At 48.5% G+C, this 14,924-nt stretch overlaps 1 protein-coding gene across 6 annotated transcripts; it reads left to right on the forward strand.

The window, feature by feature from the left end:
• Positions 1–562: 562 nt before the first annotated feature.
• Positions 563–14,452, forward strand: SKIC8 (SKI8 subunit of superkiller complex). 6 transcript variants are annotated; one of them, XM_017660830.2, is made up of 12 exons: positions 661–969; positions 1,634–1,686; positions 3,590–3,640; positions 4,273–4,300; positions 5,485–5,590; positions 5,945–6,117; positions 8,674–8,822; positions 9,045–9,138; positions 9,950–10,043; positions 11,756–11,848; positions 12,574–12,652; positions 14,183–14,452. In XM_017660830.2, the coding sequence occupies exons 3-12, from the start codon at positions 3,629–3,631 to the stop codon at positions 14,270–14,272; spliced, it is 918 nt and encodes a 305-aa protein (XP_017516319.1). In that variant the 5' UTR covers positions 661–969; positions 1,634–1,686; positions 3,590–3,628; the 3' UTR covers positions 14,273–14,452. The 6 variants fall into 6 exon arrangements, with proteins under 6 accessions (XP_017516320.1, XP_017516317.1, XP_017516319.1 ...); XM_017660828.3 differs by lacking the exons at positions 661–969; positions 1,634–1,686 and adding an exon at positions 578–654; XM_017660829.2 differs by lacking the exon at positions 1,634–1,686.
• Positions 14,453–14,924: the final 472 nt, after the last annotated feature.

The following is a 14,924-nucleotide window of genomic DNA, read 5'->3' on the forward strand; positions in this document are numbered from 1 at the left end:
ACAGAATGGGCCCTAGGAGGCTGCGAGTGTATTCAGCAAATTTCTGGGCCACACGGCCTCTCCAAAAAGCCCCCAAAGTGAACGTCACCCAGGCGCAAGACCTTTTTTCTGAAGCCCGCTAGACCATGAGAAGGTTCCGGTAACCTAAAGCCCGCGCAGCTCCGCCGGGGCTGCAGCCACCGTGCCGCTCACACAGCGCTTCCACCCTGGAGGCGTGCGGGGGGGGGGGTGTGGAGGGCCGGCGGGCACAGGTCAGCCCCGCGCCAGGCGGCAAGGCGGGCGGCCGGACCCCCACCTGTCTAGCGCGCTGGACCAGCTGCTCGTCAGAAGCCTAGAAGCCATCAGGTTTAGTCGGATCTCAGAGTACAAGCAGAGAAAGGCGCTTCTGTGCTGACGCGGTACCGCGCTTCCGGGCCGGCGCCCAAGGCCGGAAGTCCGAGGCCGGCAAGGGGCGTCTGTGGTGGGGCGTCTGTGGTGGGGCGAGGTGGGCTGCAGGGGAGAGAGCAGCGGGGACCGTCAGGGGGCGCTGCGGCGCGAGGCGGGGGCGGGGCGGGGCGGACGCGCCGTCCCGCCCCTTCGTGAGATCACAGCCGCGCGCCGATGTCGCGCCCAGCGCGCCTGACGTGCAGCCGGGCAGCGCAGCCGCAGTGCAGGGTAAGTCGTTCCGCGCGGCGGGTCAGGGCGGTGGTTGGGCTGCTGACCGTCCGTGGGTGGTCCAGGGTGGGCCGAGGCTGCCTCGGAGCTGGTTTGCTTAGGGGCGCTGCATGCCGCGGGGCCTGGGATGGCTTCTGTGACCCGCCGACCCTGGCTGGTCTCGGCGTGAGGGGCCTGAGGGGAGGCGGCCTTTTCGCCTGCGGAGTACGCTCTGTGCATCCTCGAGACTCGGGCCGCTTTCTCTGAGCGAGAGGTCTCTTGTCGTAGACGGAAGGGCCAGCGGCCTCATGTAGCGAGCTTCCCAGCACTGGACAGGTAGGCAGTCTGGGTTCTCTTTACCCCAAGCACCACGTAGCAGTGTGGGCCATTGAGCCGCCTGGGTGCTGTAATAGAGGCATACGTAGTGTTCTTTGAGAGCAGTGAGCAGTGAGCAGTGAATTCTACCTGGAAAGTTGGAGAGAAGTTCCCTGAAAGAAGAAGATGGCCAAAGAGGGCTTCGAGGTCCTCCTAGCTCCGAAGTGGCTTGTTACCGGAGACGGGTGTACGAGGTGATGGAGTTCGGTAGCCTGTACTCCGGCGTGTGTCCTCCTCCTGTCAGACTAACTTGGAGCGGTTTCCTTATTCCCTCTACCCGGAAGGTGGAGGTGATAATACGATGCCTATGGAATGGGGGTATGAGGGTCCAGTGAGCTAATTCAGCCGAAGAACTCAGAGCAGGGTCGGACCCATGATGTGCACTCACTGATGGAAGCCCACCTTGTCTGGGGGAGGCTGGCTTCTTGGAAGTTGGCTTCCTGCAGGCCCTCCTACTCCTTTTTGTTTGCTCTTTGCTAAATGTGAGGCTGGGATTGGAAGGGGGAAGGCCTGTGCTTCACGGGGCAGAGCGCTGGTGCCCGGCAGAGGCTGAATGCTGTTGACGTCAGGGAAACTGGCTTGAGCTCCCTCCTGTCTGTCTGATCCTGAGCACACTCTGTTCTAGGGTCACAGACGAAGTAAGCAGTACCAACTGGATTGAGATCTTCACAGGCAAAGGTTTAGAAGTCATTTGTTCACTTTTTCTGTTATCCTAGGAAGGAAGTAGCCTTTTGGGCTTGTACATTTAAAGTAAGCAACCTGAACCTGGATGCTTAAGCTGTTTTATGGTCTCTTCTGTCCCTGAATAGAATTGAGGGGGCCATGAACTTGGATGAGAAGAAATAATGCATTGTTACGTTCTCTGAAATTTAGCGTGTCCTTCAGTTATGAATATAGGCAGCAAGCCCCACTGTTAACTGTTAAGATGTGACCTTGTCACCAATAGAAATCACAGATATTTTCACATGTTAGGGTGTTGTGTAAGCTCATCACAGCTGAAATGATGGTCAGTCATGGGACTGCTGCTCGATCTCATACAATTAGTAGTATGAGCCGCATATGTTACACTGTCACAGATTTAATTTTCATATTTTGATGTTTTATTTCGGTATAGGGTCGATCCTCGTTTCCAGGCTCCGTGTTTGTAAATTTGCTTACATGCTAAAATGTATTTGTAGCCCCAAAATAAATACTTCCAGTGCTTTCGTGGTCTTTCATGGACGTTTGCAAGGTGGTAAAAATTTTGAATCTCCTGGCACACATTCTCAGCTGCAGTTGAACAGGAGATGTTCTGCTTTCTTATTTCAGCTCGCATATTGCAAACAGGTGTCCTTTTTTCAGTGTGTTCAGTGGCCTGATTTTTGTGCTTTCAGTTGGTGATTTCATGTTTAAAGTGGCCCCCAAGCACAGTCCTAAAGTCCTTAGTGGTCTTAGGTGCAAGAAGCCTGTGATGTGCCTTACAGAGAAAATACATGTGTTATATGAGCTTCATTTAGACATGAATTATACCGCTGTTGGCCATAAGTTCAAAATTAATAAATTGCCAATGTATATTACATAAGGGGACTATAAGCAGAAACACACATAAAACAAAATTATGTATTGATCAGTTGACAAAAATGTTATTAGAGGCTTGGAGGAACCTAAACAGTATTTCCCCTAGGAACAGTGCATTAGTGTTTACTAATTCAGTGTTCGTGGCAACTTCTTAGAATATAACTGCCTTGAATAACAAGAATGGACTATACTTGGTTTCTGATTCTGTGTGTTTTATTTTATATATTTAAAAACACCCAAGAAGTTTGAATCTGAACTTCCTGGTGATCAGAGCAGGAAAAACACGATTTGTTAGTCTTCTCTTGGTTGTAGGGGAGGAGAGACTGCAGTTTCTTTAAGAACTAATTGTTCTCTGGTATGACTACAAATTTTGCGCAAGCAAATCAAGTTGCTTGCAGGATGGTCAGGGCGACAGCAGAGGGAGTGGTGGCCATATCTCCTCTGGGGCTGGTAGGCTTTACAAGGCTGCTAGAGGAGTCTATGTCACTCACATGAAGTATGAAGAACCCTCCTTATAGCCTGAGAAATTAATCTGTTCTTAAAGTAATTTTGCGTTTAGCTAAGTCCTTGAAGACGTTGATACCTTCTGGGAGACGTGTCCCCCTCCAGCTCCTTTGTGTGCCTGCTGGCTCTTGTAGGCATTTTTGTGCTCAGACCCCAGCATGGACTGTGAGAACTTTGCTCCATATTTGCTTGTGGAGTTTTGAATAAGTAATATTTAAAATTAAAAGGGCATATGGTTTTATCTCTCTGAAGAGCAGCAAGGGACAGAGACTGGTCCCTCTCTATAGTCAGACTTAGGGAGAAGAGAACGGGGTTGGGTTGGTGTTGTTAAGTTCCTGTGCTCCGAGGGAGAAAGAGGACCATGCCACCTGGCAGGGCTTGTGAAGGAACACCTGGGACTGATCCATGGACCAGTGTCAGGGCAACTCGGGCCTAGGGTTGGTCCAGGGGAACGTCCTGTGGCCCCTCTGCCCAGGCTTATTGACAACCCTGTATTGAAACCCTGGTGTTGTTTCCACAGAGCTGTCTGGCTGTCAGCCCTTCATCTTTGGTTAAGGAAATGACCAACCAGGTAAGGCCTGTGGGAAGAGCATTAATCCAGGATGTTGTCTGGGTGTGTAGTCAGGAGACAAGCATCTAATTCCTGCTGTGCTCTCAAAAAGCTGGGTGACCCTGGGAACTTGTCAACATAGCGTTAGGTGGCCCTAGTAAAATGCACAACACTAAGAGGAGGGTAATTTTATCTAAGTCTTTACCACAGTTTATAGATGGATTGAGGAGAAAGAAGTAAAGATCAAAAAAGGGGAAGCATATCTTTGTAATAAGATTGGAGACAAATGTGACAGGTGGTTATGCAGGCTCTGTGGTTTCATGCAGCTGTGACTGAGCTGCAGACTGGACTCTGAGCTTCCAGGTGATCAGAGCAGGAAAACATGATGGTTAGTTTCCTGGAAGGGCAGTAGTGCGGGAGGAGAGACTACAGTTTCTCTAAGAATTGTTCTCTGGTGTGACCTCAACTCTTGCACAAGCAGGAATCAAGGAGCTTGCATGTTGGTTAGGCAACAGCAGGGGGAGTAGCTGACACAGTGGTGACCATATCTCTTTGGGCTGGGGCAAGTTGGGTGCCAGGGAGTGTTTTAGGGAGGGGATGGGATACATCTGAAATCTGGCTGTTGGGTTAACATGGCTTCTGTTCTTTTTTAGTACAGTATTCTCTTCAAACAAGAACAAGGTAAGCAGTCTGCCTGTTCAAGCAAATTCATGTGTGTGTGGTCCCTGGTGCAGGATTTTTGTCATGCTGATCAGGTATGCAATTGCCAAGTATACCCACTTTGCAGAAGAATTGGCAGGGGCTGCTGAAGGCAACACATTTACAAACACCACCAAAAAAAACACACAAAACATCAGGTAACTAAAAGGCAGGGGTTAAGTAATAGATTGAAGAACTCCTGGCTAAGGAAAGCTTTCCCACATGAGGAACACATACCTCTGAGCCTCAGAACTCCTTGAGTGCCCTTCTCATCTTGGGAGGAGAACTTGAGCCTCGCCCTGAACTCAGAATTTGCCATCCGGTCTCAACTTGTTTTCTCCACATGCAAAGCAGGGGTTCCACAGAGGACCTTTAATGAAAGTAGAGGATGTAACAGTGACTTTAATTCTATCGAGGGCCCCAGTGTGGGGGCAGCTGGGGCTGTGCAGCAGTGGCATTGGTGGGTAGGGAGTAGGAGGCAGGCTGGAGCCAGCCTGGGAATGTACCTACCAGTAGCACTGGGCTTCACACCTGGGAAGGGGTGTATGCATGGGCTGTTCACACGTCTCCTTACTTCACATCCTGGAGGAATTTTGATGGTGGGTGAACTACAGGCTTTTCAAAGCCTCTGGTACCTTGTCTGGGAAATGAGGATGATATGAACATACTTACTTTGTAGGTTGATTGAGATATAATTATAGCAAGTTTAATTTAATAACTGGCCCTTTAAGCATAATAGACCTTTGTGGCAAAAGGCAGCTCACATATGGAGGCTGTGTAGCTATTTATTTTCAGACCTGTATCCTTTACACTTGAACTGCCTTCTGGTTTCCAGAGATCTCTAGGAGATAAAGCCTATCAAGTTTAGGTCTCTTTCTGGACAGCAATAATAATCCAGGTAGAAAGGGCCTTGGATTATTCCAACACTGCCTCCCCACCTGGTAAACCTGTGATTTGGGGCAAGTGGCTTCTTCAGAAGCTCCAATTTTCATATATGCCTACACAGTTCTATAAAAGCTGTATGGGAAAGCACTTTTCAAACCAATAAAGCAGATACAGATGGCTATTATCTCAAGAGTTGCTGGAACAGTATTTCAGCTCCATTTTAGCACATTCAATCTAGAAGTTGCACAAAGACCTTTTAAATGAAGCACTTCCCATTCCAGCCCATGATGATGCCATTTGGTCAGTTGCCTGGGGGGCAAACAAGAAAGAAAACTCTGAGACAGTGGTCACAGGATCCCTGGATGACCTGGTGAAAGTGTGGAAATGGTGAGCACCCTCTTCCCTAACAGAAGCCTTGGAAATTGGGGTTCATGGTTTTGCTTCTGGGCTCTCAAGTTGCAATTAGGGAAGTATTAACTGTTTTCTAGGCAAGTGGTATAAAAAGACAAATTTTTTTTTCTCACGTTTTCCTACTATTCAGTGTTAAGTCCATATAGTTTAAAAACAAAAAACTCCATGGTTAAACTTGGCTACATCTGGTATTCTCTGCCTCTTCAGTCCCTCCCTGATTCTGCATTTCACAGAACACTGGTAGCGCATAGTCATAGGGGCCCAGAATTTCAGATGCCAGGCTTAATGTATTGTGTGTGAAGAAACCCCTTTCTCTGTCCCCCACTGAAGGCGTGATGAGAGGCTGGACCTGCAGTGGAGTCTGGAGGGACATCAGCTGGGTGTAGTGTCTGTGGACATCAGCCACACCCTGCCCATAGCTGCATCCAGTTCTCTTGATGCCCACATTCGTCTCTGGGACTTGGAAAATGGCAAACAGATAAAGTCTATAGATGCAGGACCTGGTAAGAGTTTCACTTGTAGAGAAGATAAAGAGGTTCATGACCCCTTTTCAGAACCCTTAGGGATAGATGTGTTTCACAGTTCAGAACCCTGTGGTTTGGGAGGGGTAACATGGGTGCTCGAACTGCATGTTATGTCATCCTTTCTGTGGGGCTGGGGGCAGCGCTCTAATCAAATGCTAATATTGTGCAACTAAACAGACTGCATATACTTAGAGAAATAGAGGCTGCAAACAGTCTTTTATCAGTTCAGGTCAAGTTTTGCTACCAAACGAATCTTGGTACTAAAGTTATTTTAAAAAAACAGTTTTCAGAGCCTTTGGATTTCAGCATTGCTGATTTGGGATTGTGGGCCTGTAGGGCAGCCCAGAGGTTCTCTCTGGGCGTTTCCTGAATTGACATGCTCACCACCTCCTGGAGGTCTAGGACTGGGAGCACCAGGTCCTCACAGGTCTGGGTCACGGGGATTGCTACTGATTTATGGTGAAAGTGCCCGATTTCTAGAATACGATGGGTATGAAATTTCTAAGGCAAGAAATCCACTGATGTTTTTAAGCTTACTCGTGTCCCTGGGCACACCACACTTGAAGAAATGAGGGCTGGACCAGTCCCAAAGGAAAGTGTGGTATCAGTATCCAGACGGCCTTTCTGAAAACCAGGACTTTAAACCCTGTGTCGGTGCCATGTGCGTCAAATGGCCATTGAAAGGTCACTGTTGGAAAGGAAAAAGGATGCTGAGAGCAGAGGGGTGTATGATCTTCCTGGATCGGAACCTGAGGTGAAACAGCAGTCATGTGGGGAGCGACAAAAGCACGCACAGTGTTGACCGTGGATGAACAGCGGATTCATCCAACCGCAAACCGCATCCCCATCTACGTGTACTGCACACAGGGAAGTGGATGCTTAGCTTATACCTGTCCTGAAGCACACATTGATAATGCAAACCCCCAAGGAAGAAAGAAAAAGAAGAGAAAATCCCCGATCCTGCAGAGAAGAGTGAGGACCTGAGCCAGGCTGTAGCTCCCTAGCAGACTGACCAAGATGGAAGGTGGGCGCCCAATGGCCTGTCCTCTCAGCCACAGGTTGTCGAGGTGCCTGAGAGCAAAGACAGGCTGCACATTCAGTGATTCAAGTAAATACTCAGTCTGCAGGTATTAAAACATGTTAGAACACAAGGTTTCATTGAGGAATAAAAATTGCTTAAATTTTAAGCAAAGAACATTTGATACTAAAAGTGTATTATAAAGCAGTTAATAGAAAAATATAAAAATAATTTAGAAGTGTTCTTTTATTAATTAAGGAATAAAAATTAGATTTCCTAATAACCATTATTCCTGTAAATAGCTAATTATAATAGAAATGAGAGAACATACTCCTTTTAGAATAAATGCTGTCTTTTAGGAGTAAAGATATTAAGAAGTGGCTGTTTGAGAAGTTGAGTATAAAAGCTGTTTCTGCTCTTGGTTAACTGAGCATTTCTGAAGTCAATTTCCTTTTTTAAATATTTAATAAAGAAAGTGATAAGCCAAGGTATTATTACTTTGAATATGTGGGTTAAATTTGCAGAGATTACTTTAAAACTCACCCTGGAGTATGGTGCTGATGCACCTGTCATGGAGCCCCGGTCTCCCCGAGTCCAGCCCGCAGAGACCTCTCCTCCTCCAGCTCCTGTGGGCCGAGAAGGGCGTGACCTCTGAGCCCTGCCCCAGGAGCGAGAGGAGTGACTTGGGAGCAGCCTTGTCTCCTTTGCCTTTGTTTCTGGGCAGGTGCAGGAGGGCAGGACTTGGGTGGTGTTCTCATGTAGGAGTGGGCATGGGCAAAGGGGCCTGGGCAGGCAGTGGGCTAGTGGGGAGCGAGATTATTCCTCAGCCTCTAGGAATAATAACCCCAGAGGCCCCCAGAGCCTCTTCAAAGTTCCCATGTGGCCAAGGAAAGAAACGCTAGCAAAGCATCAGTGGTCCGGGTGAGAATATAAGCCCAAGTGCTGTTCCTGCTGTGTGTGAGCCCGGAGGCCGTGCTGCTGCCTGAAGCAGCGCTGTGATGCGCCAGTACCGTCTGAGCAAAGCCAAAATCAGCCGAGTGCAGGGTGACCTAAAATCTCGTCTTTTTGGTTTTTGTTTTGGCAGAGTGCCTCTTTCCAGTCCTTATTCCCTGTTAACTTTGGGGTAAATGCTTGCCATGTTACAGTTTTGTATCAGAGTATCTATGGTACATCTTCATTTATTTACAGCTTTATTGAATAAATTGTGTAATTGCACTATAAATTGATACATTGTAGGTATACAATTCAGCTAGTTTTAGCAAATTTCTGTGGTTGTACAGACTTCACCCCAGTTCAGTTTTAGACACTTCTGTGCCCCCAAAAGTTGCCTTGTGCCCTTGTGTTTATTATCAGCCTGTGCTCCCACCCTTGGCTTAAGTCAGCCGCTGATCTGCTTTCTGTCTCTGTAGATTTGCCTTTTTGAAGAATTTCTCATAACTGGGATTGTATTTTCTTATATGTCATACATCATTGAGGTCACATTTCTCACTATTTTTTTCCTTCTTTTTCTTGTGTAGTGGACGCCTGGACTTTAGCCTTTTCTCCTGATTCCCAGTATCTGGCCACAGGAACTCATGTGGGGAAAGTGAACATTTTTGGTGTGGAAAGTGGGAAAAAGGAGTACTCTTTGGACACAAGAGGAAAATTCATCCTTAGTATTGCTTATGTAAGGAAACATGGCTCTCTCCTGCCCCTCCTTCTTTGTTTATTCTCCCAGCCTGTTGTGTGCCCTGGTGTACATTCTGTGTTGGGCTTGTCAGGCAGCTGTTGTCTCGCTGGTGTGGTTTGCCAGCCAGCCAATTCGGCCTGTAGCTGCAAATCTGCTTGTTTGTTGGGAATGACTTAACAACATGGAGTCTGGAATGTTCTCTGTACGTTCTGTGCACAGAGTCCTGATGGGAAGTATCTGGCCAGCGGAGCCATAGATGGAATCATCAATATTTTTGATATTGCCACAGGAAAACTCCTGCACACGCTGGAAGGTACAGCTTGTCATTTTATCCTATGCAGACTGGGTTGTCCTCTCGCAAAGGAGGGATTATTTTCACTGAAATGCGATTTAATGTCAGCTGAGCGCTAGGTTTGCGAATTCCCAGTCTCGGGGAGAGCTGCAGTGCCTCCAAGTGCTCGCTGTGGCTGTCAGGGTGGCCTAGACGTGGGTGCGCCTTGCAATGGCACAGACTCATTTGGCTGAATGGTTACCTTAGCTATAGGAGTTTCTCATCTTTGTCACGTTTGGGCCTGAAGACCTGTGTGATTGGAAAACAGCACTTTTTTTTGATAATATGCAGGTAGATGAAGTTCTGTGGCCACCCTCTGTGCTGGTGGCCTCTGTGCAGGACTGGGTGCTGCGAACAGGGTGGCAGGGAAACAGTTCATTTGTACTGTTCTGAATTCTCACCAAGTGAAAATACTATCTCCTCAGTTTATCATTCACCCTACAACAAAGGGTTCGGTAGGGAAGTAGCCCCCTGTTTGCTCGGTCTCACAGATGAGGAGCAAGTGTATTTCCATGTTTGGCCACATCTATAGCAGAGGAGTTTTTTCTGAGCAACATGTGCTGAGCTCCACCTGGTCAGGGAAGGAAACAGGAGAAATGGCTCAGGGTTACATGGATGTTTCTAGAACATCAGGAACAAGGGTCTGGTCAATGCCCCCCCTCTCTGACTGAAGCCTCTGTTGAGTGCAACTCAGTAACATAGGGCCATTAGAAGAAATGTGGTGGGAAGCCCATCTGAGGATGGTCAGGTGGCAGTGAATTGCCAGGTTAACAAGAACCTTTGTGCATTTCAGGCCATGCTATGCCCATTCGTTCCTTGACCTTTTCCCCAGATTCTCAGCTCCTCGTCACTGCTTCAGATGACGGCTACATCAAGATCTATGATGTGTGAGTTGCCTGGTGAGATCCCAGGCTTCCTACTTTGTCTCTCGTGTTGTGGGGGGGGGGGGTCCTAGCTGGGGTGCTGCTCCTCAAGGGCAGCAAAGGCCTGTGTCTACTCCCATCAGATACTTTGTCCCCTAGTCTTTCCTTCCCCATCAATGAACTTAGAATGTCACAGAGGAAGTCGTGCCTGGATGACCTGCTACAGTCAGACACTTGTGACATTTTGTCCGGCCTTGTGTGCCTTGTGGGGGCTGCTGACTTCAGGTTCTTGGGGTAGGCAGGTGGTGTACAGGTGAGGAGGTGGAGCCACGAGCTGTAGCTGGCACAAAGTGATGGTGAAGAGTCAGCACATGGCTTTCCAGGGGCGGCGCTGCCCCCACAGGCACGCCTGCCCGCTTAGGGAGCTGTTGGGGCTACAGCCACCTTGCAGTGGGTCTCTGATGAGGAGCCGTTGGCGGTCGGTGTTCGACCACAGCATTTGCTGCGGCTCACAGCTATCTGTCACTGTGAGCCTGTGCAGGCCCCTCTCTTGTTCCCATTCTTAGTCCCCACTCCTGCCCCCACCAAGGTCTCCGTACAGGGTGCTTGCTCTGTGTCCTTGATACTCTGACCCGGCACTGATGTCAGTGTGCCTCTGCCTCCTGGCATCTGAATCCACTGGGCGCGTCATGTCCCTCTTCTCCATCCCCCAGCCGAGATGGCTGCCCCCTGCGTGTGCCATAGCCATGATCATTGCGTCCATCCCGTTAGACCTGTGAGAGGTCTTCAGGAGTCAAAACTTGGGAGTGGGCATACCACTCCTTCTAGCTGCTTTTGGAGGACAAAACGATGTCAGACTTGCATTTGGAACTGCAGCTTCTGGAATCAGAGCTGAATGAGGGCGTTAGGGCCTGGAATGGAAGGAGCCTCTCTCAAACTATGCTTGCTTATTGGCAGCAGAGCCAGTATAAATAATAGCAGTTCCTTATTTTATGAGGCTTTCACTGCTGCTCTTGCGTCAACAGCCCCAAAAATGGCGAGGTGGCAGCATGGGTCAGTGACCCTCTTTTGCAGATGAGGACCTCAGGCTGAGGTGGTGATTTGACTAAGGTGATGGTACCAGATCAAGACCTGGGACTTTACCTTCTCATGGCACCACTGCCTTCCACTGTGGCCACCAGGGTCTGTTTTCAGGGGGTGAAACTGCTGGCATCAGTCAGGCCTAGGATTGTCCTGTCATCAGTGATTCGACTTCATTTCTTCTGAAAGTGAGAATGGCTGTAGTAATTAGACCTGTCTTGTTCTTGGTCAGGTTAACAATGGTCTCTCAAAGCCACATCCGTTATGAAGAGCACATCCCGATGCCCTCCTTGGACGTGAGGCGCTGGGTCCCTGTGGAAAGGGTGCCGTGCAGGCAGGGCTCAGAAGATGCTGCTGTTCGCGGGTGGCCTGGGTGCCTCTGTCGTGTGGCTCCTTTATTTTGAGCTTTTAAGCTCTTGTTACGGATCCTATTCTTGGCTGTTAGGGGAAATGAACACACAATGCTGCTGTAAAAATCTGCTCCTGCAATGCCTGATGCTACTTAACTGAAAAGGAAATTTTTCACATGCTAATAGTATCCTTATAAGGATAGCAGATTTGGTCCAATTAAATGGGCAGAGTTAATAACATACTTCCCTCTTCAGTGGCTGTATTCCAAAAGTTAACACCCCATCTTGTTTGAAACTCCATTTCAGACAACATGCCAGCTTGGCTGGCACACTGAGTGGCCATGCGTCCTGGGTGCTGAATGTGGCGTTTTGTCCTGATGACACCCACTTCGTTTCCAGGTAATTATGACTTTAGCGGTTTCTAACATGCTAGGAAGGTGAAGGTGGTCTTGAATGAATTGCCTTAAAATTTGAAGGTGGTGTGACCCTTTTTATTCAGGCAGTTTTTATTTTTAAGTTGTAAAGGTAGCAGTTCTTAGCTGTAACAAAGGGAGATTGTTTAGAACAGTCCAACTCTTAGTTTTTCCTTATAATAATCTAGGTTTCTGCCCACAATTGCTTAAGGGATGCCTGTGTTCCAGTGGTAACTTAAAATATGTAAATCTATTTGTAAAATGTTCCACTTTTAGAACCCAGTGTTCAGCCCAGGAAGTTGTTCAGAGCAAGACAGCTGAAAACACGTGGTGGACAGTTTAGTGGCATTGTACAGAGGTTTACAGGAGCCTAAGAACCATTATTTTGAAGCTTTAATAGGCCTCCCACCTCACTGGAAGTGGGTGGATGTGTCTGAGACTCCTGATGAAGACACTTAACATGTGGACAGACAGATCAGGTTCAGGGAAATGGATGCTTTGAGTAGAGAAAGCTACCCAGGGATGCCATGCCCAGGCCACCTCCTAGGGGCCCAGGTCAGCTGCTTGTGCACATGTACACGTAGCAAAGGGAGCCTCTGACAGGAGGCAGAGGGCAGGTGAGCGGAGAAGTATGAGGTTTTTGGTCAGATTCCTCCCAACTTTAAACCAGTCTGAAAACTTTCCTGATACTAATGTTCCCTTTTTAAATAGTTCATCTGACAAAAGTGTAAAAGTTTGGGATGTTGGAACGAGGACTTGTGTTCACACCTTCTTTGATCACCAGGATCAGGTATGGCAAAACTAACATTTACACTCCCTTGTCTTTCAATGGCTGATGTCATCTGACCACTGTGCCAGACTCTTCCCTTGTGCTAACTTTGCTGCTAGTGTTTGGTAGGCACTTGGCATGGAGCTGCTCAAACTGCTTGGTGTCCGTCCAGCCAGTGTTCTGTGCACACTTTCAGGAGTTAGGGTCACAGCCCATGAGGTGTGAGGGCCCTGTGAGGACCACAAGATTTGGTGGCAGCCACACAGCCTTCAAGCTGAAATGCTCTCCTTTGCACATGCAGGCCGGTGCCTGAGGCCCTTTCCCGTGAGCAGCAGTTTGGGAAGGTCTTTCCTTTTTCCAGGCTTCTGTGTGGAACTGTCCAAACGGTGATGTGATTTTATTTTTCTCAATATCCTTGAAGCCAGAAATTCTTACTGGCTATTTGGCTTTAGCAATATTGCTAAACTTGTTTCAGCCTTCAGCTTAGAAAACGGAAGAGCTGTTCCCACTGGAGTCTTAACCTTTGCCACAGGAAGGCGAAATAGTGAAAGGTTCTAGTGTAAGGCTTGTCAGGGCCTGATGGGCACTCGATCCCCTGGGGAGCTGGGGAGCGTGCAGGCGCCAGTTCAGGGGGTCTGGCCCAGGGCCTGAGAGCCTGCATTTCTACCAAGTTCCAGGTGAGGCCAGTGCTGGTCCCAACCACTGTGTGTAGCAAGGGTCTTGGGAAACTAGTCAGTATTAAAAAAGTCCATGTAATATAAAGTTGGTATTTCAGATGTTTTAGTGATGATTCCGTAGATTTTCCCTCTTTGGAATATAACTTAAACTAACATAATGGCTCATGCTTTTTTACATTTAATCTTAAATTGTTGCCAGTAACCCAGTAGACATCCTGCTCCTGGGTAAGTCCTGGTTGGCTGTTGCCTTGCTTGTGGGGATCAGAGCGTGGTGCTGTCTCAGGAGGACTTTCAGAGTGAAGTGAGGCCATCCCCTGGCCAGTGGGAGGTGCAACAGCCCCTCCGCTCTGGGGGACGGTGGTCTGATGAGGGCCCGGCCACACCAGCTCATCTGAGGAGGAGGTGTGGCTGGTGCCCATCTGGCTTCCTTGGGCCCCACAGCCCACCAGACTGAAAGTCACTGAGCATAGGAGTGGGGGCACCAGGGCCAGGGAGCTCGGGTTGCAGGTTGGTGGTTGTCCCTGTGGGCAGTGACCCCGGGGAGTTATGGGGACCTTTTTCCTCCTAGAAATCAATGAGAGCCATGCTCGTCCCTTACGGGCCCGTCCTCATGGCATGAGGCCACTCCCTGGATTCTGGATCTTTGACAGATTTGTAGGTGTCTCAATTTGTGTTGAGAAATGAAATTTTCTGGAGTAGGGAGGTGAAGGGAGTGATAATTGAGCAAAAGGGAAGAGGCCTGGTGAAGGACGGGCTCATCGTCACGGCTCAGAGTATGGCTCTCCCTCAGCACTGTCTAGATTGAGGACAGCGAGGAGAGCATGTCCTAAAGAAGGCACTGGTGGGACTTTCCTTCCTTTTTATCTTTTTACAGGTCTGGGGAGTAAAATACAATGGGAATGGTTCAAAAATTGTGTCTGTCGGAGATGACCAGGAAATTCACATCTACGATTGTCCACTTTAAACTGAGTCTTACAGGCTCATGCTGGAAAGAGAATGTACAGAATGATGACATTCCTTACCTTTCTAACTTAAAAAACAGCATTTAATATAGCAAAAACAGATTTTTGTAGATAAAATGTAAATCTTTTTTTTTTGGAAATGCTGTTCATACTCTAACATAAAGTGTCCTTAATGCAAATACCCTGCTCTAGAACCTGCGTTTTCATTCGTCATCCCTGGTGCAGCTGTGACAGGACTTGGCATCACGAAAGCAAGTATCTGCCTCCAGGCGCTTCCTGAACTTCCTGGCTTAGAAAGGCAGGCTCACTTCAAGGGGACCGAGTCACACAGAAGCCATGATAGAAAGGAAAGCTCATCTTTCAGAATGGGGCCCCGAAGGAGACAGGACACGTGGGGGGGTGCATTCTGTCACCTGCCTACACCTGCTGTGGTTGAATGCCAGCCCTGCCCCAGGATCCCCATTCCTCGGTTTTCTCTTCAGCCTGAGAGTGGGTCTGCATGAGTGGCAGGTACACGTAGCTGACCCCAAAGCCCGTCGCTTCCTATTGATCCTGATGCCATGCGCCTGACGTCAGGTCGTACACTCTCTCGCCAAATTCTCCGTCACTCTTAGGGTGAAGCTCTCGCCCTTTACCGTAGCTCCTACTGCTCCC

Source organism: Manis javanica, chromosome 18, assembly GCF_040802235.1.
Source record: "Manis javanica isolate MJ-LG chromosome 18, MJ_LKY, whole genome shotgun sequence".
Classification (NCBI taxonomy): Eukaryota; Metazoa; Chordata; class Mammalia; order Pholidota; family Manidae; genus Manis; species Manis javanica.

Excerpts from the sequence above, each read along its gene's own strand:
- SKIC8 (XM_017660828.3), top strand. The coding sequence starts at position 601 with ATGTCGCGCCCAGCGCGCCTGACGTGCAGCCGGGCAGCGCAGCCGCAG. Across the intron at positions 3,641-4,272 it reads TTAAGGAAATGACCAACCAG|TACAGTATTCTCTTCAAACA; the intron begins GTAAGGCCTGTG and ends GTTCTTTTTTAG. Across the intron at positions 5,591-5,944 it reads CTGGTGAAAGTGTGGAAATG|GCGTGATGAGAGGCTGGACC; the intron begins GTGAGCACCCTC and ends CCCCCACTGAAG.